Source organism: Castanea sativa, chromosome 6, assembly GCF_040712315.1.
Source record: "Castanea sativa cultivar Marrone di Chiusa Pesio chromosome 6, ASM4071231v1".
Lineage (NCBI taxonomy): Eukaryota > Viridiplantae > Streptophyta > Magnoliopsida > Fagales > Fagaceae > Castanea > Castanea sativa.
In genome coordinates this window covers 40546401-40572993 of record NC_134018.1, presented here as the reverse complement: position 1 = coordinate 40572993, position 26593 = coordinate 40546401, and the positions used below count along the sequence as shown (strand labels likewise).

At 34.6% G+C, this 26593-nt stretch overlaps 2 protein-coding genes and 2 non-coding genes across 4 annotated transcripts; 1 reads left to right on the top strand and 3 right to left on the bottom strand.

Annotated features, from left to right (window-relative positions):
* Window positions 1–3828: 3828 nt before the first annotated feature.
* TRNAG-GCC (transfer RNA glycine (anticodon GCC)) lies at window positions 3829–3899 on the bottom strand. The gene has a single exon. It is a non-coding gene; the product is annotated as a tRNA-Gly (tRNA).
* A 385-nt stretch (window positions 3900–4284) lies between these two features.
* Window positions 4285–4355, top strand: TRNAG-GCC (transfer RNA glycine (anticodon GCC)). The gene has a single exon. It is a non-coding gene; the product is annotated as a tRNA-Gly (tRNA).
* A 942-nt stretch (window positions 4356–5297) lies between these two features.
* Window positions 5298–8915, bottom strand: LOC142640781 (putative serine/threonine-protein kinase PBL7). Its single transcript, XM_075815039.1, has 6 exons — window positions 8492–8915; window positions 7599–7837; window positions 7219–7354; window positions 6188–6446; window positions 5872–6004; window positions 5298–5758 (listed from the first exon to the last, which is right to left on the bottom strand). The coding sequence occupies exons 1-6, from the start codon at window positions 8646–8648 to the stop codon at window positions 5483–5485; spliced, it is 1200 nt and encodes a 399-aa protein (XP_075671154.1). The 5' UTR covers window positions 8649–8915; the 3' UTR covers window positions 5298–5482.
* Window positions 8916–17517: 8602 nt separating this feature from the next.
* On the bottom strand, window positions 17518–25721 carry LOC142641328 (uncharacterized). The gene is made up of 10 exons (XM_075815738.1): window positions 25032–25721; window positions 24727–24804; window positions 21509–21550; window positions 21316–21418; window positions 20853–20917; window positions 20722–20766; window positions 20517–20624; window positions 20329–20416; window positions 19595–19641; window positions 17518–17888 (listed from the first exon to the last, which is right to left on the bottom strand). Exons 1-10 carry the CDS (start codon window positions 25641–25643, stop codon window positions 17811–17813), a joined length of 1266 nt encoding a protein of 421 aa, XP_075671853.1. The 5' UTR covers window positions 25644–25721; the 3' UTR covers window positions 17518–17810.
* Between the last annotated feature and the right edge of the window lie 872 nt (window positions 25722–26593).

Here is a 26593-nt window from a genome sequence, read left to right as displayed (position 1 = left end):
ATCACAAGGGTTAAATTTATTAAATGATTTTGTTTTAATATGTTATGATATGGATGATAAGGAATCGCATAATAAGACAAAATGAAAGGGAAGTGATTGATTTTTTGTTCTTAAGCAGGAAAACTAATAAAATATACACTAATCATTTAATGTCTTAGGACTATGCAAGTAATGAGACTAGTGGGAGCAACCCTTGGAACCCTCCCATCCCCCTTTTATGAAAGTGAGCTTTAATGTGACCATAAATGAGAATAGATCATGCATAGTAGTAGTTGCTAGAAATCATAAAATAGAAGTAATCTTCAGATGTACTGAGTTGATTTTAGACCAGAATCCCCTAAGAGCAAAAGCTAAAGCAGCCAAGTTAGCAGTAGCAAAAGCAGCAGAATTGGGTTTCAAACATGTAATTTGTGAAGGCAATATTTTGAACGTGATTCTTCCACTATAAGATCTTTATTCCATTCTTATTGGGCAATTAGTCATATTAAAGAAGAAATTTTGTTAATTTAGAGTAATTTTGATGAGTGCTAACTATACCTTTAAAGATACTAATTTTGTTGCCTACAATGTAGCTAAACACAAGCTCCTTTGTTTAATATTGAGGGAATGCTTTATATCTCTTTCTTGCCAAATTTTTGCCTTAGCCTGACGAAAGAGAATGGTATGATTCTCTCCATTTGTAATCTGGTTCCATTCTTGATTTTGTTTATTCTTATCTTATAACATGAAGGCGTTTGAATATATTATTCCATTACCAAATGAACACGGGACATTTCAACTATTTCAAGTAGTGACAAGTGAAGGTTTAAAATTTAAAATTTGCCCCCTTAGACTAATTAAGAGATATTGTAGGCATGTGTGTGTGAAAGATTTTTTGGTTAAAAAAGGCAATGCGTAGTCATTTAGCAAACAAAAAAAGGTAATGCGTCCATTGCACAATTACTAGTTATAAATTGCTTATGCTAATTAAAGTTCATCATTATTTTCTCTGCTTTTTAACTGCGTTGAGTTTGTTTTTTAATGTTTTTTTTTTCCTGTAGAAGTTTGTTTAGTAATTTGCTCTTCACAATATTTTTGGCTTTCTTTTCCTTTTCCCCCCTTGAGTTAAGTGGAATGCTATTAGATTTCACGTCGTATTCATAAGAAGAAAGCTTCATTTTTCGTATCTTTTTTTGGGATCATCTAAAAAAAGAAGAAAAGAAAATGATGAGATTATAAAAACGCTTCAATCATAACCTTGCATTATTAACCTTCCGGAAGCCGAAAGTCCTAGACAGTAGACACTATGATAATTTTGACAATCTCTCATAATGAACTTCGATGAAGGAGGTCCTTGTTTTCCCTTTTCCCTTTAGCTTAGGTCCCACTTGAAATGACCCAGTTGCTCACACTCATACAGCAAGATAAAACTAAAGTGCAATGCAACTTTAATTTCCTCCTCCTGGATGCACTTGAAAAAACAAAACAAAGAATCAGTCTTTCCTTCCATTAATATATGCATTAGAGGCAACGAGGTTTATCATACATACATACATACATACATATATATATATATATATCTTGTAAATTATATTTTTAGTGTATATGAATTTGGTCCCACGGTGAAGATTGGACTTAATTAGGAGCTCCAACTGGTATAATTCACATGTTCTAACCTCCAACCACTTCCAGGCTGAGCTGGGGCCATTGGCCATTAGACATTTAATTGTCTTTTCAACAATCTGGCGAGATATGAAAAGAATATAAATAAATCTTAAAATGGTTTGCAACATTTAAAAGTTGTTAGTGTGTGTGTATATATACATATGTAAATTTTTGGTTCTAAAATTTAATATTCGATCAAAATAGGAAAAAATTTATTGATGTGGGAATTAAATGAAAACTTTTTTTTTTTTTTTGGTTCTCTAGAAATGCAAAAGAATCATGAATCATCATATAAAACGAGTTTTTACTTTTTAGCCAGCAATAACATGCAAAATGGATTTCAATTACATTTCACGAATATTTCAAGTGTTCTCTGCAGGCACTAAACATTTTAAATGGATTTTTTTTTGCTTTGTAAGTAGCTGTATAAGAAGGAAATAACAAAACAAAGCACATGGGGTGTTGGGCAGACCTTTGACCACAAACAAGCCCATTTGGGTTTCAAAATCCCCATGCATGGTGGAGAAAGCATTGACTACTTCTTCTTTTTGATGAACATTGACTACATTTATCAACCGACGAAAGCTTACAACAAAAATAAGAACATTCAAAGTTCAAAATTTTCAACCCTAATTAAAGATATCACATGAGATTGTCATGATCTTGGGAGCTAGAGAGTAGAGAGTAGAGATTATTGTTGATTTCGTTGACTTTCCTCAATGAGTTCAACTTGCCCCTAGCTTGTTCAAATTAAAGACAGACGTGGTTAAGGAACACAAATTTTATAGTTAACGCACAGAATCTTTGCTTTCTCTCCTTCCATAGGTAACACACAGCTAGCAATATAATTTTTACTCATGAGTTTGAGGTTCTTTGAGGTTTAAACATCCATTGAATAGTAGTACCACTCCAATCTCTAGTCACGCATGGCAAGTTGCATTTCTCACATAAAGTTCTCCAGAGATTTTCAGAGTAATTAGAGCAATTAAAGAATAGGTGTTTGTAAATTGTAATCTTCTGCAGTAAAAACAACTACTAGTAATAATAATATCACCAAAAGTCCAAAGCTAATCATACGTGCTCAACCAATTTTGAATAGCAGGCCAAAGAATTAAAGAGTTTTTAGATATGCCTCTTGATCAAAGAGACTTAAATGAATCGTTTCCAACCTCTTAGTTCTTACATTTTATTTTCCTTCTGGTGCACCACTCCACCAAATTCTATCTTTTCTATGAACTGTTGTTAGCCTAAAGCTCGATGGACTTTTTGCTAGACCATATAAACTAGCTATGTTTACTGCAAAGATTGCACATATATATTCTTAAACATGCATTGTGGCCTTGTTCCATTCCTCCATTCTCTTTATACACAAGCCATGCATCCTCGGTCCAGGGAAGGCACACTATACGTTCTCCCAAGGAACCTTAGCTCTAGATGTCTAAAGCTTAGGACCTAGCCACAAGATTACAAGAATGCTCTCAACACTCATTCAACTTGGTTCACAACTTTCCCAGGAATGGTGAAAATGATGGACCAATGCATTTGAATAGAGCACAACACACTTTTGATAATTAAATTGCAACTTGCAACCTCCATGTCATGCTATGACAACACCCTATTTGTTCACTTTTCTACTTTTTATATATAATACAACAGTTTTTGAAAAAACAAAATTCACTGAGCTCAAATTGCAACCTCCATGCAAATGAGATATGACAACACCATGTTTGTCTACTTCTACTTTCTTAAATTGAACAATTTTGAAAAAATAAAATGGCATTGAACCTTAGCTCTAGTCTCAAGATGCCTTAAGCTTAGGACCTTGTCACAAGCTGATTACAAGAATGCTCTCAACACTTATTCAACTTGTGGTTCACAACTTTCCTAGGAATGGTCAAAATGATGACCAATGCACTTGAATAGAGCACAACACACTTGTGATAATTAAGTTGCAACTTGCAACCTCCATGGCATGCTATGACAAGTTGACAACATCCTGTTATCACTTTTTTACTTTCTATATAATACAACAATTTTTGAAAAAAAACAAACAAAATTCATTTGAGTTCGAGTTGCAACCTCCATGCATATGAGATCCTGTTTGTCTACTTTTCTAGTTTCTTAAATTGAACAGTTTTGAAAAAAGAGATAAGTTTGAAAAAATATCTTAAAACAAATCATTCATGCACCAGCCGGGAATCGAACCCGGGTCTGTACCGTGGCAGGGTACTATTCTACCACTAGACCACTGGTGCCTGTTGGTTCAGTTGAGCTTACAAATATTGTTTGTTCGTTGCACAAAGTTTCTATTATTTTGCTTTCCTCGACCAATCCTAGATTTTGTGTGTCAGAGATAGAACAAACCCAAGCTTAGTGTAGCTAGTTAATCGACTACTTGAAAGGGAAAAATAAAAACTTTTTCAATGCTGATAAAATATGTCAAACCAAATTGCAAAAGGTCTAGTTCTACAAAAAATAAATAATGTACCATTTTTGCCACAACTCCATCGCAGGCTGTAATGGATAGAAAAAAAAGAGTAAATCATGTAAAAGTTATAGAAGGTCAATCATAATCTAACATGTAAGAGAGTTGTCAATATTTTTGTCGTAGTAATAGAACTCACCAAATTGTATCAACAAGCACCAGTGGTCTAGTGGTAGAATAGTACCCTGCCACGGTACAGACCCGGGTTCGATTCCCGGCTGGTGCATTTTGATATAGATCTATGAGGAATCTTGGGCTACCTACGAAGATTTTTTTTTTTTTGGGGGGGGGGATGTAACTAATACAAATTTAATTTAACATATAATTTCAAATAGGCCCATCAGATAATATGCAGCTTCAATCCAGATTTCTAAGGGGCTGAGGTAAGATGAGAATATTTATGTTTAGCCAAGTTTTTTCTTAACATGTAGGCCTGGTTATCTTTTTTGAGCAGTCGATTTCTAAAATGGTTTGCTCTTTATTCCCAGATTGATATGGAATTTATTGGGTTATGGATGCTCGTGTATGTAACAGGTTTTGGCAATAGAAGGACGCTGAGTTTTGGAGGGCAGTGTCCTTCGATTGATGGGTATGCATATTCTATGTCTTTAGCTAGATGGAAAAGGGAACATGTAAATCCACTGAGACTATTAGAAGATTGGAAGTTCCTTTCAATTGACATTACCATCTTTCTTGCCTTTTCACATATAATGTAGCCACTCATTCTGCTCGTACTCTGCATCCATAACAATTGGACTTACACTCTAAATTATATGGGGTTTATTTAGAATTTTTAGTGTACGACAGTGTCACGTCACAGAAGGATCGACATGATAGATATCATAGCTAGATATGAAAAAATATTCCTCATGGACTTGCACTTTTCTTATATTCACTCAAAGAGCGGAGGAGCAAACGCTATTTACTCCCAACTTGAATTGATGCTACAAAATTACGAATGTTACATGGCAGAAAGGCAAGCATAAGCCTTTCAGTCTAACCATGCAAAGCATCAGATTTTGAGTCAAATGGCAGTATTACAATGTGTAATTGAATATCTCAGCGGAATTACCCAGTCAATGACCATAAAAATGAATCAATCCTTGTCCTTGAGCTTCAAGAACATTTCGACCCATCTTTTGAATAGGAATCATCTAATTAAACATTATTTTAAGAGTAGAATCTTAAATAGGTGCAGCTTATTATTTCAAAACAGAATAACTATCTCACTACATGCACTACAGATTTCATTACAACAGAGTTTCTCTAACAGCCGAGGATTACAAGGCACACAAAAATGGGAGTCGGCTAAGGAAGAACATGGACCTAATTTATACCTCACTCTAGTTAGTTTCAAACGCTTGCTTTACCAAATTCATGTGCTATGGGCGACTTAGTGACTTGGAAACTAGAGCAGCTGCCTACCTTTGAAGTTGACCTGTGAGTCTTCACCAGTGGAACCAGCGATTGCACAACATCTGCCATCAGCGGTCTGTAATCTGCCTCTGGCTGCACACACATTGCAGCAATTGCTGCTACCTGAATAACCTCTTTCATTGAGTACTGACCCTCCAGAGCAGGATCCATAATCTCTACAACCTTATCTCTATCCGTCAGCCGTGGCAAAGCCTTTGCAAAAGAAAGAAGAAAGGGATGAAAGGCCAATCATCTAAAAAGACTTTCATATTATGTTATGAAGCATCATTTTATTGAATTAACTAAAGAAGAGAGTAGAAACCCACCCAAGATACTAGAACACCTTCCCCAGAAGGTCTCTTCATATCAACAGGAACTCTGCCAGTGAGTAATTCCAAAAGCACAACCCCATAACTATAGACATCTGATTTTGTTGTCAGATGCCCCGTTAAGGCATACCTGCATAATAAATCAAACCCAAAATTAAAACTTAAAGCAGATTAAAGTTTTTGTATATGATGTCAATACTTGAAAGTGAAAGGGAAATTAGATACATATAATAATAAAAAGAATAATAGTATGGAAAGAAAAATCCATGTGTTAATATATCATTGCAGGTAGGAGATTACTGGTGGTTCTTACTCAGGGGCAACATATCCTTGGGTGCCTAACACTCGGGTGGAAACATGTCCACCCACCTTTTCAGATCCAAGCTTGGCCAATCCAAAATCAGAAACTTTAGCATGAAAATTTTTGTCTAATAGGATGTTGCTGCTCTTCAAATCTCTGTGAATCACTGGGGGACTGACATGTTCATGTAAATATTCTAAACCCTTTGCAGCTTCAAGAGCTATTCCCAATCGAGTTTCCCAGTCCAATTTTAAGGAGATTGGATTATCACCTGCACATGTGACTTGATGAGTAAAACCCAACAGCGAAACCACCAAGATTAACACATACTCTAGCATTAAGCATGAAAAAATTGTAACGACCACTGGCAGCAGGATAACCACAGGTACGCACAGCAAGGCAGTGCAACTACATCATAATAATATTATTCATCTAAAACTTCATGCTGAATAGAGGTCTTAATAAGAAATTTTCAATTATCTTCTCATTTACTTGGTGTTGAGGCAAAATCCATTAATTAATCAAACAAGTTTGACACATACCATCTAAAACAACTGACAGAAAACCAATTAAGTAGCAATAAAAACATTATAGCATATTATAAATGACAAACAGACAGATGCAAAATGCCAGACTTTCCACGTTTTGGTTTAACCTGCAACCTGTTCTAACTTTTCTAATACTTAGTTCATGTCATACAATATAATAAAATTGATTAGCTGGTTGAAATAGAAATCTAGCCTGGATCTGGAGGAATAGAAGAATTTAACTAGTTGAGATCAAGACCCGCATCAAACACAATATAAATAGAATAGTCCAGTCCCCTTTCATTCTTTGTTCTTGTTTTTGCTTATTTTGTTCAACCGTGACTAATTTGTTTGGGGTACAGCACATAAATGATCAAGTCTTTACCAGTTCCTGACAAGCCTCAATACATTTGAATGCCTCAAGTCATTAAAATTGAGAAAAAAGAAGAAGAAAGAAGCTTCATTTATTCTGTAATGTAGAAAAGCATCAAGATGTTAAAAGAAATTACTACTTACTGCTGGCAGGATACAAATGCACCTGTAGACCACCATTTGCCATGAACTCATACACAAGCAATTTATGATTATTATCTGAGCAATACCCAATCAATGCCAACAGATAAGGAGACCGCAGCCGACTTAGCAATTCCACCTATGATAACATACAATGAACCAATAAAAATCAACTCAACGCAACCCCCAAATTTTAAAGCCAAAGAAATTCATATCATTGTCGAATTAGTTGTTGATAGTTTAACCAAATAAAACTAAAAACTTAAATGGGAAAAAACTAGCAGAAATGTAAATCTTTCACATCCAATTCCCTATTCCCTGTCTTACTTCAGGAACCAAACATAGCTTAAAAGAGAACAAAATGTATAACAAAAACATCAAACCTCCACTTTAAACTCCTCTTCTCCTTGCTTTCCCGCCTGATCCATAAACTTAATAGCAACTTTCCTGCCATCATTGAGCACCCCACGATACACTAACCCAAACCCACCATGGCCAACCACATTAGACTTGCTGAAACCACCTGTTGCCGAATGTAGCTGCTTGAAAGTGAACACCTGAAGTCCCTTCTCAGCCGCTACTTGCAGGTTTTGAAAGCCCCCTTTGTCCTCGTGATCAGCCCCTTCAAAAAGAATTTAGTCAACCACAAGTTATTAAGTAATGCACCATTGGATTGTTCATAAAAAGTAGAAAAGGAAAAAAGAAAAAAGAAAAATATATATACATATATATATATAGATATTAAATGATTGAACACAGGCTTTTCATCGTTCTTCAGACTAGAGAAAGCTACTTAAATTGGGTTTTTTTTTTTTTTTAAGTTTTCTCTTTTTCAGTTTTATCAGTAGACAAACAAAAAATAATTTCCCACAAGTTTTCTCAGTAATCAAGAACACAATTTCCCCTGATCAAAACAACATAGAAACAAATGTTGGCCATTTGGGTGTCTTCAAATGCAAGAAAAGTCATACATAGAAAAGGAAGGAACTTTATATACTAATTTAACCAAATCTTGGAGCACATTTTCTAAGCAACAAAACGTAGAGTAAAGAGAAAGGAAATAGAAAGCAGTAAGAGAATCCAAAAACATACTGGAATAAAAAAATTCAACTTTCTGTTCGGATACAGAGAAAATGTATGAACATGTTCCCCAAAAAAAAAAAAAAAATACTCTTTTTGTGTGTGCGTGTGTGTCGGTGTTCCTCTCAGTACCAGCTACAAAAAGAGAGAACAAATGGTGAAAAGGGTATGAATAAAAGTGACAAAAGAAGCTAACTTTGAAGGTCGTTTCGACGCTTGGAGACCCTGTTGCGAATGTAGCAATAGTAGCTGAAGGCAACAAGCAAAGCGGCCACGGCCACTGAAGCCACTACCACTATTATCAACAGTGCTATGCGCTCTTTCCTTTTGTACTCATCTTCCTCTACCTCCATTTCCCCACCAAAAAAAAAATTCTCTCTCAGTTACTTCCTTGTTTACACCATTAAAAGACCCCCCAAAATACAAGTATACAAGGGCCAGTCGTCGGTGAAGAAATCAGTGAAAGCAGATTTTCTTGAAGCTTGGAAAGTGTCGCTCTCTCTCTCTCTCATTCTTTTGTTTTGTTTTATGGCGGGGAGGGAAGAATAGTGCAGTGGCCACTGGCCACTGGGGACTCATTGGGACTGGGGCTTTGCAGTGGAGTGCCTATTCTTTTGAGTATTTTTGCTGATGCTCTATAATTCTCTTTTATTCTTTAGCATGTCTTAGCTTTTGGGTTTTGTATTTTATTAATTTAAGTTTTAAGTTTATGAAATCAGTTCAATTTAAAGTCTTTTGATTATCTTCTGTTGCTATTACAGATTCTCATCGTTTAGCATATTTTTTTACTTCTGGTCTAAACTTTGTTCGAAAATGTTACTCGGTGGACCACATTTTAGAAATTAGCCGAAGAATGGAGCAAAAGATGGAAAAAGTAAAAGGAAAAGGGCATTGGAATGCAGAATTCCTGAGAGGCCGGCAGATTCGTCTCGTCAGCTTTGATTGGACGCAACCGAGAGGAAAAGTATTAACATGCTACTATTTTTCATTGATAGTAATAAGACAAAACTAGTCCTGTCAAAAGTGGGCAAAAATACAAAACATAATATTTATTTAGATTTCCTCTTTTTGGCTCAAAACTATTTAAAATTATAAACATACACCGATCCGAGGAAAAAAAAAACAAACTTAAATATGTTGTTGGTCCTCAATGTTTAGGGATAATTTTGTAATAGTCAGATGCAAAATTTTGTTTCGTTTTAATCGCTACTCTTTTAAAACGTGTCTCATCATTATCCTTACCGTCACCTAGTTGATTCAATTTTTTTTTATAAACAATTTCAATTTATAATATTCACTTTATAATAATTACTTTTTATTGTCAAATTAAAACACCAGCTAAAAAATATTAACATAACAAATAGAACATTATCTATCACTTAATTAAAAATAAAATCAATCCGCATTAAAAATAAGACAGATTAGCAGTGTATAAGAAACAACAAAAAAAGACCCACATTAGCAAAAATTAACATCATCCTTCCTCAATTTTAAAGAAAAAGAAAAAATATGTGATTTTTTTGGAATGTGAGGAAACACATCTAGGGGTGTTTGGTAGAGTAGTTTGAGATAAGATTTTTGTAGTTTTTTGAAATTTGTGTGGGTAAAAAAGTGTGTAGAAATGTGTGTAAAGTTGTTTAAAATGTAAAAATATGAATTTGAGATTGTAAACCAAACAAGCCCCTACTCTCTCTCTCTCTCTCTCTCTTCCTATGTTTTTTTTATCAAACCAAACTTCAATCCATGTATTTTGAATTTGACAATCCCAATTGATGATGTTGAAGACCGTCAATTAAATTTCTTGTCAGTTCTGTTTGGAAGACCAAATAAAACTTACAAAAGGGTAAAAAGCTTGAGGGTAATAATATTAGTAATGCCAGCCAAAAACCCTCCGATAATAAGGTTAGACACTAGAAGTAAAATGTAATTTATACTAAATAAGTGATAGACTAGTTTTTGTTCCTCCTTTTATATAGTCTTTTGCCCTAGTTAGTCGTTATGGGCTTAACTATAACACTCAAGGTAGTTAATGGCCATTGGTGACTTTACCAACAATCATTTATCCAATATCTTCTATCGCTTATTGTAGAGTTATTGATACTCTTAAATGTAGTATACATCGGCCATTGAAAAATGGTTGATGATTATTACTTTATTTATCACTAATTATAAACCAAAATCTCTTTGTGCCACCAAAACAGACAATTTTCATGCTCAAGACCAAACCCTAACCACAATGCGACAACTAATTCCGAACTCCTAAGCTAAAATCAACCCCACCCTGACAATAACAACCCATAATTTCAAAGCAAAAAAAAAAAAAAATTTGTCGTTACCAACAGATAGCCCGCTGGAAAAGACCCATCCCCTTAGAGCCATTCAATCGCAATCCAAAGAAACCTTAGTTTCTCCAAGTGTTTCACCATGACTTACACCACGTTAGGACTTAGGACCCATAGTGCAACATCACCAAATCCATCCAAGCCCCACATAACAAAAAAAAAAAAAAAAAAAAAACTAATAGAAAAAAATATTGTAGCGGTGTACTAAAATCGTTGTAATTACTTCCTTCTCAAAAAAAAAAAAAAAAAAAAATCGTTGTAATTGCTGATTACCACTAAAGATGAATATATATATATATATATATATATATTTCTATTATTGTAACTCATTGTCGTGGTAAATAATTTCTCTTCATTATCGCCACACACAAAAAAAAAAAAAAAAATTAACATGAGAAATGCATTATAGAATGTGTTTATAATTTTTATTAGTTTTGCTTACTATATTTAAAAAATAAGCCAACCAAATATGCACATAAGCCATAACACCAGCTTTTTTTAGCAGTATTTCTACTTCACTTTCAGTAAATAAAGGTAAAATAAATAAAAATATAATGTGAAACGCAGACAATATTGCAAATTTTATTAGAACAAGTATAAATTAAAGGCATTTTTTTTATCACATATGAAAAAATGTATATTATTATATTTTTAACTTGTTTTTCTTGTTGGCTATAATAGAAATTTTTTTTATAGCCAACAAGAAAATTTTAACAATATATATTCTAATTATATTAGACTTGAATATGAATGGATCCATTCAATAACAACAAGAAAATGAATATATCCAAATTGTAGTAAACTAGTTATATTGCCATAATTTTGGATACATTCATTTTCATGTGTAAAACATGATATGAATTTTAATTTTTATCCAAAAAAAAAACATGACATGACTCATGTCACAAAACTTTCAGTCTTACATTACTAAAATGTTATGTCCATAATTTTGTTGCAGCACCATACTGAGATCCATCTTTATTATCCATGGGACCCAATTGCACTCACAGTGGAACCCAACTGTACTGGTCGGAGGGATCTTATGCCACCCCCACCCATTTAACACATGGCTGGGATTTCACCAACTTGTATCAATTTTTCCTGCCTATGAACATAAGAAAATTGAAATCAATTTGTTTCTATCCTCAAAAGGGGCCAAAACACTGAACTATAATTGATAGTATCAATCAAAGCCGCAGTGATGATGATATTGTGTACCCAATGAACCAATAGTACACAATTTATAGCAAAATTCATTATGAAAAGTAACCAATAGTAATATAGTTGGACTCTGCTCTTTGACAATCTTCTGATTCCCTGGCCTACCCTTCTCATTTCATTTGAAAAGTTGAAACCCTCGATGAAGTAGGGGGGCCAACTATTTAAACAAGCAAACCTATGGCTATTAGTCCTTTAGTTCCCATAATTTACTATTTAAAACTGAACTTGGATTGGCTTCATTTTAAGAGCATCCTCGTTCAGAATTGTAAAAAATTTAACATTTGCCGTCTCAAAAAATACTTTATTCATTTTAATATTTCACTTTACAATATACCTAACATCAAATGTTCTATTATTTTACCATTTTATTTAAATATTTTTTTTTATGTTTTTTTTTTATGACAACTACCATTAAACAAATCATTTTTTGTACCAGCTATTCATACTATATTTTCTGTACTCAAAAACTACCATTAAACAATTTTTGATAAAGTATGCTTTTACAAATTTGATATTAAAATTTATCATTTATAGCATTTATCATTATTAATGAGAATACTCGTTGTTTTTAAAAATATAACCCAAAAGGTATTAAATTTGTCTGAGTGATTACTTTTATTAAATTTGGTTGTTCACGAGCACTAGATGGGTATGACAGTATTGCTGACACTGTTGCAAATTACTTTTTTTTTTACTATAAATTACTAAAAAGGATCTTTTTGGTAAGATTTGGGTCATATAAATTTATATTCGAGAGCTCAAACTTCCCAGCAATAGTACTTCCCAACCATTCAGCGAAAAAAAAAAAAAAAAACTTCCCAACAATAGAACCAACACAAATTTCATAATGGAAACAGTCCAGTGTATTATGAGATTGGTGTCCATAAATTTATCTCAAACCTAAATTTCTTTTTCTTTTTTTCTTTTGTTTTTCTAAGCCTGGGCGTGCCTTTTTTTTTTTTTTTTTTCTTTTCTTTTCTTTTTCTGGACAGTAACATTGCCTCTCCTTTTTTTTCTTTTGATTTTCTAGGCGTGGGCGTGCCCTTTTTTTATCTTTTTTTTCCTTCTGGGCAGTAATTTTGCCTCTCTTTTTTTTCTATTCTTTTTTTTTTTCTTTTGATTTTCTAGGGCCTGGGGTAGCATTGAAAGCTTTTTTGTTGTCGAAAATCTTTCAACAGGAAATTCAAAAAAATAAAACAATTGTACAATAAGAAAGAAAGAAAGAAATAATGATAGTTTTTTTCTTAACTAGACATGATTTTTGTTGGGACATGATTTTTATTATTTTTAATAAATTTGGGTGATTGCTCATTTTTGTGGTTATTTGTCATTTTTTTTGTTTTAATTGGGAATTATTCTTTTTTTTTAAAGGAAAATTGGGCATCATTCTTTAACAAGGGTATATAAGTAAATTTATTCAAATTCATTTTTTTCTTCCCTCCACTTTTCCACTCCCAACAAAAAAAAAAAAAAAAGAGAATAAATTTTTTTCTATACTCCCACCATTTTTTTTCCTCCCACTTCTTCACCCTTCCAACCAAACGGACCCTAAGCAAAAGTTTTAATGAGTAGTGTTGTTTCAGTATTCATTTCTATTCAATAATAAATCATTTTATTTCTTCAGCATTTAAATTTTTAATAAGTCTTTTTAGCATGGTTATCAAAATTACAATCTGGATCGTAGGATCGCACGATTTTACGATTTCACCTCACCAAAACATTTAGAACCGTAGTAGGATCGTGTAGAACCGTATAGGATCGTATGGGATCTTACCGATCCTACCAAAACATGTGTTTTTGGTTTGAGGTTTTTTTCTTTTCTTTTCTTTTTCTTTGATGGGATTGGTTTGGGCTAAGATAATCCAACTAAACTCACAGGCCAAACTGGTTATCAACAGCCCAATAACAAATTGAAGTCCCAAATTTACATCTTTGTCAAAAGAAGATCTAAAAAAAAACCACAGTACTTAAGTTTAAAGTTCAAACAAAAAAAAAGAAACCTAAGGAGGTGTTTGATACATGTGTTTTGTTGTTTGAAAACATGTGTAAAAATACATGTGGATGAAAAAGTGTATGAAAATGCATGTAATATTGTTTAAAAGCTGAAAATGTATCTTTGAGTGAATGTACCAAACGCCCTCTAAATATTTAGAAACATCAATCTCAAAGTTGTGCCTCCTCTCAAGAACCCCAAAACCCATCACCTCTCAACACTCTCAATGGCGTTGCCTTTTGAATTTTATATTTATAATTAGCTAATTTACCTTAGAATGAGAATTCTATTTTGGATTTCATATTGTAATAAGCTAATTTTCATTTGCTAACTAGCCTAACTTATTTTGGATTTGGAACTTAGAAACTGGAAAATATTTTCAATATGTGTCGATAATATCTTGGTACTTTGTTGCTAATTAAACATGTACTAAACTTTTTGGATACATTGTGTCAAAACTTAAATATATTTGTTTCGTTAGTATAGACGTAACAATATAGGGCATGCAAATTACATTATATGATACAAATTTTTGTTTTTCAATAGATGAATTCATATTTTACGTGATTACTCAACATATAAAGTCACTATCAATGTGTTTTTTGATTAAAATCTGAAAATAGGTAGGATCTTACAATCCACGATCCGATCCTACGATCTACAATCCTATCTACCTCTCGCAATCCTACGTAGGATCTCAATTTTGACAACCTTGCTTTTTAGGCAGCCACTTAATACGACTTTGCTATAGATTTTTATAACAAAAAAAAAAAAAAAAAAATCTTAGTCCCAAAATTCTTGTTTGATGATAAATCCTTAATAGATTAAATAGGGTTGACTACATGTATTATTTTCTTCAATTGTATTTTATCTCAAATCATACTCATTATTATTATTTTTATATAGAAAAATCACACTATTATTTTCTTAATTGACATTCAAGTCACACTTTCTCATCGGTGCATTAACCGCTTTCCTTTAAGCATTATGAAATCATCTTTAACAACTTTCCCACATCCTTTCATCAATAGGGGCTGTAAGAGAATGTCATCATTAGAATCCTATTGATATTTTTAATCCCAAAATAATAATAGTAACATACACCAACAGTGCCCAGCTACCGTGTAGACTATATGTTATGCCAAATATTGATTTTGTCCCACCTGATTTCATATCATTCAACATTGACCAACCATCCCAAAATAAAATGTACACTGCATGATATCCCAAGTATTTTTGGTAGTCAAATGGAATTTTTTGGTGTTTTCAATGAAAATGTTAGGGATTCTAATCCCATTCTCCAACTTAAAATTTATCAAAAAAATTCATTTTGTTTCCCATGTTTTCATGCGAACATTCACCAATGTTCATCCCACATGCTAATGCTAATTATGCCATTCATGCTAAAATGTAGGCACAGCAGCCTTAAAACAAGATGTGTCCACTATATTTTGTCGCAACTATTCCTTTCGTTCTACATGTTTTCATGCCAAAATCAAACCATGTTCATCCCACATGCAAATGTTAATTATGCCATTCGTGCTAAAATTAAATTGTATGAGGAAAGCCAATCGATTGGACTATCAAGAAATAAATGCAAGAGATAAAGAGATTTAAGTATTTGGTATTATGGATTCCGGTGTGATCTATTTCTCATTTTCCAATCCTCTTTTTTTTTTTTTTTTTTTTTTTTGAGAAGGCAATCCTCTTTTATATAATGGACTTTGACATCGTATAATTGTCATCTGATTGTCCCATTCCATTTTCCAATACTTTTCCTAATTCCCTAAATTTCTAAAATTAAAACTTGAAAAAAAGAGAACAAAGTGATGAGTTGTGCATGCAGAAGAACAAAATAGGAAGGCCTTCAAAACGCATTTCAATTAGTTTTGCAAAAACCATGTGGTAGAAGAAATAAAAGGATTGATACAAGGCCCAATCCCTCGAATACTTTAACTAGACTATACCAATCAAAAAAAAAAAAAAAAAACCTAGAGTATTTGAGGGAGGAAAACAACTAGATAAAAAAGGCCATAAGGCTTGCATGCTACAGAAGACATGATTATGTATATGAAAATGATAACCAAGATGTTTTCTACATACGTAAAATCTTTGATGAAAATAAAATATGACAGTGGAAGTAGTCGAAGTAAGAAATCTAATGACACGTCAATATCAGTGATACGAAGAGCCAAGAATGGACGAGCCTCTCGATCCTCTAGACCTAGGAACAAATAGCTGGGATGATTAGGATTTTTATTATGGATTTTACTAATGTGTGCCCTAAGAGCATCCACAACAGCAAATGCCATCCTATCCTATTTTACCATCCTAAAAAGTTACTTTATCAATTATACCATACCATTTTACAATACACCCAACATTCCAAAACTCTATTATTTTACCATTTTATTAAAATATTATTTTTTTAATCTTTCTTTATTATTTCTTTCCAACATCATACCAATCAGAACCACTAACCAAAAAAAAAAAAAAAAAACCACATCTAGTGGGTAGCAACCAACCCCAGCAACCTGCAACCAAACCCGGCAAAGAAGAGTCTCTGCCACACCCATCTGCAACCCTTGAAACCTCACCTAAGACCCATCTGCAACCCACGAAACCCACAGCCACACCACCTAAGACCCACCTACCATACCAAAACCCAGCAAGCCACAAATCACAAAACTGACAATCCGATCTCACCTCACAAATCATAAAAGCGGCAACCCAAACCCCATGAATCCGATCTCACCTCCAATGCCCACAAATCCGATCTCCACGCCAATGCCCATGAATCCAAAATATTCTTTGCTTATACCATTCAGCTTCTCTAGCATGTTGGGTTTATGGGATGAGTGAATCAGTAAAGGGATTTGGAGATGGGTGAGGGTGAATCGGCATTCGGCAGAGGCTTGGTGATTCGGAGAAAAAGAGAGAAGCTTGACAATGGCGAGAGAGGTGATGAGAGAGCAAAAACCCGATATTGTAGCAAGAGAGAGAGAGAGAGGGGCTTGAACGGATTAAAATATACTATTGTGTTTTGGCATAGCGCTACAGCACCATCTCAAAGGTGAGATGGTACTGTAGCGCTATCCCAAAAAAATTTGGCCATTTTCAATTTTAGACTTCCCGTTGATGGGTGTGTTTTGGGCTTGAAGGCCAAATGTACCTCCTTGCATTTGGCATATTGCAAGCCCACTGCTGATGCTCTAAGGGCACACAATAATATACTATTTTTGGTATATTATTATCCAGAATCTACAAAAGCAACACTCAAAAATCCCATCCCAACCCTAGTTGTCAAGACAGGTTTTTTTTTTTTTTTTTTCTTCAGTAATCTGCAGTTTTCTTAACCCCCCCCCCCCCCCCCCCCCAAGCGGTTCTTATTTTTCATTTTTTCCTTCCATTTGTTGGTAGTAGCCAAAGGAGAACTTTTCCCTTCCATTTGTTGACATTAGCCGAAGGACATTGAAACTCCATGCAGATGAATACATATGATTAGCATAGGCACCCCATCATACATATTATCAAGGAAAAACTAATAAATTTGTTAATTATCAAGAAACAAACTTAGTAATATAGAATCAGATAATCAAAAGAACTAATACTTTCTGGTTGAAATTTCCCTGAAGCAGTAGGTGAAAATCTTGGAAAATTGCTGTATAAAAGGAAATAATGCAACTTCTATTGAGCTCATTAAGAGAATTGAAGGATGATAATGATAACTATAATCACAAAATTGAATAATTCTAATGATGCTGCCCAAAACCACATCTAAAATTGGTCAAATAACCAGCAGATTTCACCCAAGGAAAAAAAGAGTACAAGTATTCCTAGCCAACAATAAACTATTCTTACATAATTTTATGTAAAAACCTTGCTCTGTAAGAGAGAGGGAGGGAAACCTCACTTTGTGAAAGGGAAAAACTTTAACGGATGCTGGTACCATCACTGGATCAGTTAATGTTGACTTTGTGGAAATGGTCTGCAGCTTTGGATAATGACTGTATTGAGATAGGGAATCCCGGACCCATCTATATATAACCAACAGAGAGTATTACTTCAAAAACCATGTACAAACAAAATTATTAGAATAAATTACCTTTAAACTGTATATTTAAGGGAGATTTTAAATTAAACCTTATTATTTCAAAAGTTTACAAATTACATTTTTTATAGGAAAATAGGGGGAAGCGTTGGTGGGGTTCAAACCCCAGTACCTAGGCATCACAATAGGTGTTGGAGCCACTGGGATATCCCTTGAATCCCACAAATTACACCTTATAGTTTTGCTGTTTTCAAATTGAGCCCCAGTTATTTAAATTATTTTAAAATTTTGAACTTTTTGGGTTTGATTGAGGTTTCAAATTAATGCAATTTTTAAAAGTTTAGGGGTTTGGTTTGAAAGTTGAAACTAAAGAAACGGTGATGTTCAATTTGTTGTATGATTGATGACTATAGGGTTTAAGTTGTAACACTCTTAAAGTTCTAAGTTTAATTTGAAAAAATGGGGTTTAATTTAAAACTAACCCTAAATTTTTTTTTATTGGTTAGATAAATACCCATCCAATAGATCTTAAACCCATGACCTCACCCTCAAACCAATTATTATGGGAGAAGGAAATGCTGGTTAAGTTATAGCTCATTGGCAAAACTAGTCCTAAACAATAGGGTTTACATGTAATTTGCCCAAAGTATTAAAATAGTAAGCATGACAACAACTATCCAAAAACAGATACCATATGCATCTAGGAAGCATTTATCTTGTATTGCTCTCATTCTCTCTCTCTCAAATAAATTATACATGCATCTAGTGGATTTTGAATTCACAACCTCACCCTCCACTAATTTTTGTGGAAGTGTCATCTAGGCCTGAGCTTATTGACAAAGTAAATGGAGCAAATTGTATGAGTATTTACTATTATTAAGCCAACCTTCTAGCTTATTTTATATTAATAGTTATGTTAGGGGATGAGGGATTTGAACCCTGGATGTCTTCATTGGAAACACCAAGAGATACCAATTGAGCTACAAGGCTTTTGGCAGTCTAGTTTATATTTCTTATATGTAAGCCAACCCTCTAATTTAAAAGTCAAGACATCTACAACTTATTTCTTATATGTAAGCCAACCCTCTCTCTCTCTCTCTCTCTCAAACAAATTATACAGATTATTTCTTATATGTAAGCCAACCCTCTCTCTCTCTCTCAAATAAATTATACATGCATCTAGTGGATTTTGAATTCACAAAACAGGTGAAATGATAACTTTAATGGAGATCATAGTTTATTCGACTTATTAATTTCAGCTAGCAGCTATCTATCCCTCATTATAGAATCACTTCAATGTCTACACTAAACTAGAAAAATTTTCAATTAATACCCTAATTTGAGACTAGTTTGCAATGTCTGCCTCATCATCCAAAATTAGTATTAGAATTTTCAAATTCATGGGCTTGTTAGGTGGTGGAGTGCACTAACATGTCAAAATTAATAGATTACCGTGTAATTGCATGCCTCTTTTTAAAATTAAAAATGGAGAGAGAAAGAAAACTAGGATAAACTTTAAGGCAAATATCCAGCAAAAGACGTTTTAGTGTTTCCAAAAAAAATTCTCTCTTCTTTCCTTTGTTATAAGCTTACTGGAAGTGGAATATATGCAAGGTGTTTCGACATATGCATCATGAAAAGGAAAGCCATCATCAACAGCAAATTAACTAAGAAAAAGGATTATGAGCTTACAGTGCTGCATATATGGAAGGAGTTGACATATCCAGCATACTTCGAAGCTGTCAAAAAAGGAGGGTAAATATTTAATACAAAGTCCAGGCCATCTCACCCAAAATCTATACACCAAATTCACTCTCCACTTAAAAGAAAAGATCTCCAAACAACTACATTGACCGTCTGTCACTAAAAAGCCTCTCTATTTTTTGGCAGTCCAACACTTCAATAGCTCTTCTCTATCACCTTGAAAAATGTTACTTTTTTTTTACTGGATAAACTGTTGCTAATAGCAAATCATGCCAGAAGCATTTTAGTGTCTTTAAAACAAACTAATGCTAGCCAACAAAAAACTAAATTCTCTTTGGCATATGAAAACTTGCTGACTCATTTTGTGAATTTGTGTCATAGGTTCACACATTCATTTAAATTGTAACTGACTACAAGGTCAAATAATTACCACTTACAGTGGACTAGGGACCACACACATCAAGCCTAAACATGCTTGGTCTTGGGGGTTTATTTGTTAGTTGAGCCAGAACATCAGTATCACATTTCCTTTATTTTTTTAACAAGCAAAGCACTGATTGCAGAGCTGAGCCTGAATAGGTTAAGAGCCTTGGCCCTTAGGCAGATGGAATGCACAAATATGTGAGACAAAATAAGCTACTATGTGAAATTAATGTCACCTTTATTCAGTCTATCCCACAAGAAACAATTATCAAGCATACACAATAATGTAAGATACTTACCCTTTTTTAAGCTTGCAGGTTTTGCAATCAAGAGAGCATTCATAAATGCACCAATATTTTCACGTATAGACTCTTCTGTAAAACTTGCCTGTAGGCAACAATGTAATCGAATAAGAATGATGAAGTCTTATAAAATAGCATTCCTGTTAAAATGAACCTTTGTATTCTAAATCAAGAAAATAAGGCACCTTCCCAAGTCCCACATGCACGATTGATGTTTTGTCCATTTTAAAATGAATACGACCAAGCCTTGCTGCCTTTATTGCCCCAGAAACATCACTAGTCACAGTACCAGACTATACAACATATTAGTACAACCAAGAAATATTCAATACAAGTCATTTACAGATCTATGCATTGAATTAGAAAACAAAAATAAAAAGAAATACTCACTTTACGGTCTGGCAATAGATGCCGTTCTTTGAGAAAACTTGCTATCTGCAAAACAGTAAAAGTATCCATTTGAATCAAAGATCCATTAATTTGATAAATCACAGCCTACAAACCAAACAATCTTTAATGACCTTATTCAGACGCAGCACCAATTGAGGCGTTGCAAAACACTTGTCGACATTAAACTTATTACTACCTGCGTAATACATGGTAGGATTACGAACCCAAATCAGATATTGTCTACAGGTTAAAACATACATCTTGAACAAAAAACAATGTACCAAACAAGGGTCGAGAGAGGGTATTTAATTTTTCTTTTGCACATGTGGTACTCCTGGAGCATAGTTATGTAAGAACAGTAATATTTCATAAACACAACCAGTGCAGAAAAAAAGGGAGGGGGGGGGGGGGGGAAGAGGAGGGAGGGAGGGTAATAAGCATAAAGGGAATGTCAGCCTGGAGAATGAACAACATAAGGAATGCATTTGAAAATATAACCAGGAACTAATAAGCTTGAAGGGATGATGTAAAATTTTATTTTACATCATAGTAGTGAAACAGATCAACATAGTACTAACAAGATTAGTTCATTACTTGCAATTTCCTCAATAAGTTCAACACCACCAACAATATCAGCTCCTGCAGCTCTAGCTTCATCTGCATCTGCCCCTTCAGCAAAGAAAGCCACCCTGACAACCTGAAAAATGAAAATGATTATGCAACAAACCAACCACAACAAAGTATATAAAATAGCACCTTATTGATCTAGGATAAGTTTGGATTATACCTTTGCAACACCATGAGGCAGAATCAAACTACCATGTACTATCTGTACTTCAATTCAGATAGCAGTTAGTTGAATCTTCAAGGAGTAGATTGAAAATTGCATACAATAATGCCATAGGAAAATTTAAGCATCCGAAATAAAGAAGATAAACAATGATAAGTCTTTCAGGTTTGGTTTGAGAATCCCCTTTCTGAAATTTTAAAATTGACATGATGAACAGAAGAGAAGATCAGAAGCCAGAAGAATTGGTAAAAGGAGAGAATTAGATAAATCTACAGGCTCCTAGACAAGCCTAGTAGCATATCCTGAATATATAAAATAGGTTGACATAACATCAACCACTCCAAAGTTAACAACTGAGTCTCAGCAATCTACAGGCATTGGTGTGGACAGAATTATAACATTGTTAGGACCATGTTAGAAGCTCGATCGGGTCACTAATGGCTCAAAAAACTCAAGACTTGAAGCTCCTGATCCTAAGTGTCAAACAGCACTTTAGGAAAGAAGCCTAGCTGCCGATCAGCAGTTAACGCTTCATAATTGGCATTACTTCTGGCATCATGCGCCAATTGGCACTTAATGATCGAATCGATCCCCTTTTTGCATGGCTGCTTAATATCACTCTCATTCACATGGAACTAGTAGAACCTATCTAAAAAGAGATTCCCTAGTACCAATCTTATTATGGAGAAGGTGACTCTCTCAAATAAGTCACAACCCATTCAATCCACATCATTCTCATGCAAGCCCTAAATCCGAATCTCATCTCCATCCAACCCTAGCATTCCCTAAACACCAACTTTTATACATCCATCTTCAAGAACTTTAGAAACCTTTTCATATCCGAAACTCCCAGCACTTGACACCATATCCCAGCCACTCAATCATCGAGAACCAGAAGCCCTAATCAATGAACACTAACCCCAAGTATGTTTCTAACAAATATCTTGGAAATTTTTTTTCCTCCAAATCAGTTTGGAGGAACTTCCTCAAAGCCACTAAGTGGCATTCTCTAAGCCTGCACACGTCTTTAGGTCATGTGGATGTTATGAGTTTCTAATGGACTTAACTCCTTTTCCTCCCTCAACCATAAAAGCATCCCCAACTTGCCACTATGCCATACAATTACAGCCTTTGATCCCATACCTCCGTCCTACATTGGCGGACTCCCAACCAGCAAGCTCAATTCTAAAGCCATTAAACCCTTCAGTAAGTCCTTGATGCTGTGCAAGCCTTGTACCTAAATGGCAACAATTCTGGTTTTTTAAATTTACATCCTAAAGAAGACCTTGCTCTTGTTAAGGGCACTATTGGTTCTGGCTGGGATTCCATGGTTCTTTTTAGGCAACCATTCTTTTATAATAAAATTTGTTATTTTCTGTTTCAATCTAGGAAGCACTGATAGTTCACATTAGCAGTCACATCCCTATTGGACATGTATCTAATATGGATACTCTTGGATACCACATGATACTTCTTTCACTTATTTATTTCTCCCTGAAATCAACAGCTTCTTCAGCTGAGTACAGTACAACTATTTGAAAATGGATTGTTTGAAAAATACTATAGTTTAAATCATTCCTAAATCAAAATGGTTTCTTTGAAAATGTCAAGAGTGTCCGATAATAATTTGGGAAAAAGTGTTGTTCCTATAATCTATGTGTTTTTCTCACTGGTCTAATAGTGTTGTTAAAGGATCAAATTACCAAAAACAAACACACTACCATCTAATAAGTTCCTTTTCTTTTCTTCTGGGAAGCACAGGTGCGGCGTTTGGGCCGCCGCACCCGCGTCCGACGTGGCCCGACGCGGGGACACGCAGGCGACGCCGCTGCCTGCGCGTCCGTGCCGCATCAGGCATTAAAAAAATAATTTTTTCGGCGCGATTCGCGCCAATTCGGGCCGACGCGCACGAAATTGGGCCGATTCGGCCCAAATCGGTCCGTATCAGGCGCAACCGGCCGAAATTAAAAAAAAAAAAACAGGTGTGTAACCGTTTAACTTGGCCCAAAAAAAAAAAAAAAAAAAAAAAAAAAAAAAAAAAAAAAGGTGCAAACGCACCGTTTGGAAAAAAACCAAGACCCAGCCCTCTCCCTCTTCATTTTTCTTGCGCCTCTCTCCCACTCTCTGCCTTCACTCTTCAGCTAGGCTCTCTCTCATTCTCTGTATTCTAGTTATTATTTACTATTGCTCTTAAATTTGGTATATATTTATATAATGTGAAAAAAGTATGTTTAGCAATATATTAAAAATATAAATAAAAATATTTTTAATAATTTTTTAATCGCTGCACCCGCACCCTACTTTTTCAAAAATTGCCAAGTCCCGCACCCGCACCTGAATCGGCGCCGTATATATAAGTCTTCTCTCTCTCTCTCTATATATATATATATATATATATTTTTTTTTTTTGGGAGGAGGGGGGGGGGGTTGCATTCATTTTTATACCCATAATAACAATAGTAATAATGATTATTATGTATTAACTCTTAAAATAATAGAACACAAACCAAAAGAAAAACAAAATATTTGATACAGAAAATAAAGAACCATAAATACTAGCGACTATATGAGACAGGAATTGATAGATGCACTAGAAATTTCTTTTTTCTCTCCATTGGCCCCCACTGTGCTCATTGCCTGAAATCCCCACCCCACCTTCTCAAAGCAATTTCACCCCACACACACAGAAAGGCCCTAATCTTCTTGACCCTGCAATGCAAGATGGACCTAATCGATGAGGCTGACAAGTCCTTTAACTCCACAACTTAAACCTACATGCACAACGCCAAGGCCATGTCGGCCACTACCGCTGACATGTGGAGTCTCATCAAACCATAAAGGGTAGGATTATGTTTCTGAGCCTTTTATGTGGATATTTAGTGAAACACAGTTGAAGAACGTGTAAAATATTGAGAATTGTGAGGTGGGTTTAAAGCTTAAAGGGTGAGGATTTTTTCTTCATACAGAAATTCCATTAGTTGTTGGGGTTGTGCACCAGCAGAAAATTGGTGTTTAAGGCATCTTATCAGTTTTAGAGAATGAGGCCTAGTAGTTTAGAGGAAAACATGGGATTAATACAACATCCCACTGTTATATTCAAACCACTTCGGAGGCAAATATATTATCAACCATTCCAACAATTTGGCATCAACCATTCAGAATTACTTCAACAAGACACAAAATTTAGTCAAGTCTCAGACAAAACCAGCACACACCTGATCAGTTCGCTCTTTCTTAATAGCCAATCTTACATGTGCTTCAATAGTTTCGTCGAAATTCTTTATGGCACTAGCCTGAAAAATAACTAGAAACATCACAAAGATTTTAGCAATAACGTTTTTTTTTTTTAATGACTTAAAATGCAACACTTATGATCAGATTAGTTGCAACAATTATCAAATATCCTCAAAAAATCCAAATACCAAATGAATCCAAAAAAAAAAAAAAATAGTCCTAACTAACATTTCCTACATTTCTGAAATGAAAAAAGACTAGAAGCTTATTGTGGTTGTACGCTGACCTTGACAAGTCGAATAGCCTCCACCAAATCAAGAGGAGCAGGCTTTTCCTTGCTCTCCTTCTTCTTGATGAGCATAGGAAAAGGGACAGCCACGTTCTCTTCCTCTGAAACCCTAAAAACCCTTCTCCTCATTCGACCTTCCGCTTCGATTCTCCTTCTCTCCCTCTCCATCTCTTCGCTGCTCTCCAATCTCTGCTCCTTATTCGCCTCTTCTCCATCGGCGGAGACCTTATCCTCGGGAAGTGGCGCCACGCGCGATGGGTACGAGACCGGGGATATGTTCGGCACGTCCTTGACGTACCGGATGTCCTCGCGGGACCATAACGACGGCGTTTCTTGCTGCTGCGGGTTGCGAGGTTGTTGACGAGGCGGGAATGGCGGTGGCGTTGGGGATTGAGGAGTGGGTTGGTCGGGAGTGGAGGGGTCTTTGGGTTTTACGGTGTAGGAGACTGGTTGGATGGGTACGGATTGCGAGGGTTTAGCTGGAGATTCGGAGTTAGGGTTAGGGTTTGAGGAGGTTGAGGAAGAAGAACAGAGGGACCGGTGGGGGAATGAGGGTTTGGAGAGGCAATGGCGGCGAGCTTGGGAGAGAAGAAGCTTGAGGGCTGCCATTAGTGAGAGCGAGAGTGAGAGGAGGTTGGGTTTTTGGAAATGGGGTTTAGTGAATTAGCATATGGGTCTTGGGTTTTTCCAAGTCCAAACTAGTGGATTATGGAAATTCTTTTTTTTTCTTTTTTCTTTTTTCCCGGGAAATATTACAATTTTCCATTTTCACTAATAGCAGAGGTATATGAGTTTTTGGCAAAATTTGCTCAACAGTACAGTTTTTTGGAAAATATTATGTGGCTATGCGTAAATAAGTTAGACTGGTTTTTGGAACTCGAGTTCCAACCCAAAATCGAACTTCTCAAACTTGATTTATATTTGACTTTGATTTTTTTTTTTTTTTTAAAGGTGGGACTCGAGTTCCATGCTGTAAACCAAAAAAAAACTCAAGTTTAAGAAACACGAATTCTGTTTTTTTTTTTTTTAAATAGAACTCAAGTTCTATGTTTTTTTTTTTTTTTTTAAATCAAGGTCAGATGTAAATCAAGTTTGAGAAACTCGATTTTGGGTTGAAACTTGAGTTTGTCCAACTTACTAAATAAGTTCAAACGCCTACTATCTATCTAATATTTTTTCTTAAAAAATATTGTTGAGCAAATTTTGCTTGAGTATTTCTTTTTTGACTTTTCTTCCTCTCAATAATAATTTTATAAAAAAAATACATTGAAAACTCTAATAATTTAGAAATCTAACTTGATATTTAAAAAAAAAAAAAAAAACAAAAACAAACCAAACACCAAACCATTTAAGTGTCCATTTGAGCATCCTGTAATTTTTAGTACCTTATTTGCATGATATTTATTAAAAAATATAATTTTTGGTAATTTTTGTGCTAAATGTGTGAGTTTTGGACCTTTTGGTAGCTTATTTGCTTGCATTTTTCTTTTTCTTTTTTGTTTTTTTGTTTTTTGTTTTTTGTCTTTTCCCCCTTTATCTCTTTCTCTCCTAATAATGCT

Excerpts from the sequence above, each read along its gene's own strand:
- LOC142640781 (XM_075815039.1), bottom strand. The coding sequence starts at position 8,648 with ATGGAGGTAGAGGAAGATGAGTACAAAAGGAAAGAGCGCATAGCACTG. Across the intron at positions 7,838-8,491 it reads GCGTCGAAACGACCTTCAAA|GGGCTGATCACGAGGACAAA; the intron begins GTTAGCTTCTTT and ends TTCTTTTTGAAG. Across the intron at positions 7,355-7,598 it reads AAGAGGAGTTTAAAGTGGAG|GTGGAATTGCTAAGTCGGCT; the intron begins GTTTGATGTTTT and ends ATGTTATCATAG.
- LOC142641328 (XM_075815738.1), bottom strand. The coding sequence starts at position 25,643 with ATGGCAGCCCTCAAGCTTCTTCTCTCCCAAGCTCGCCGCCATTGCCTC. Across the intron at positions 20,625-20,721 it reads ATCTATTGCCAGACCGTAAA|TCTGGTACTGTGACTAGTGA; the intron begins GTGAGTATTTCT and ends TATGTTGTATAG. Across the intron at positions 20,417-20,516 it reads TGCATGTGGGACTTGGGAAG|GCAAGTTTTACAGAAGAGTC; the intron begins GTGCCTTATTTT and ends TGTTGCCTACAG.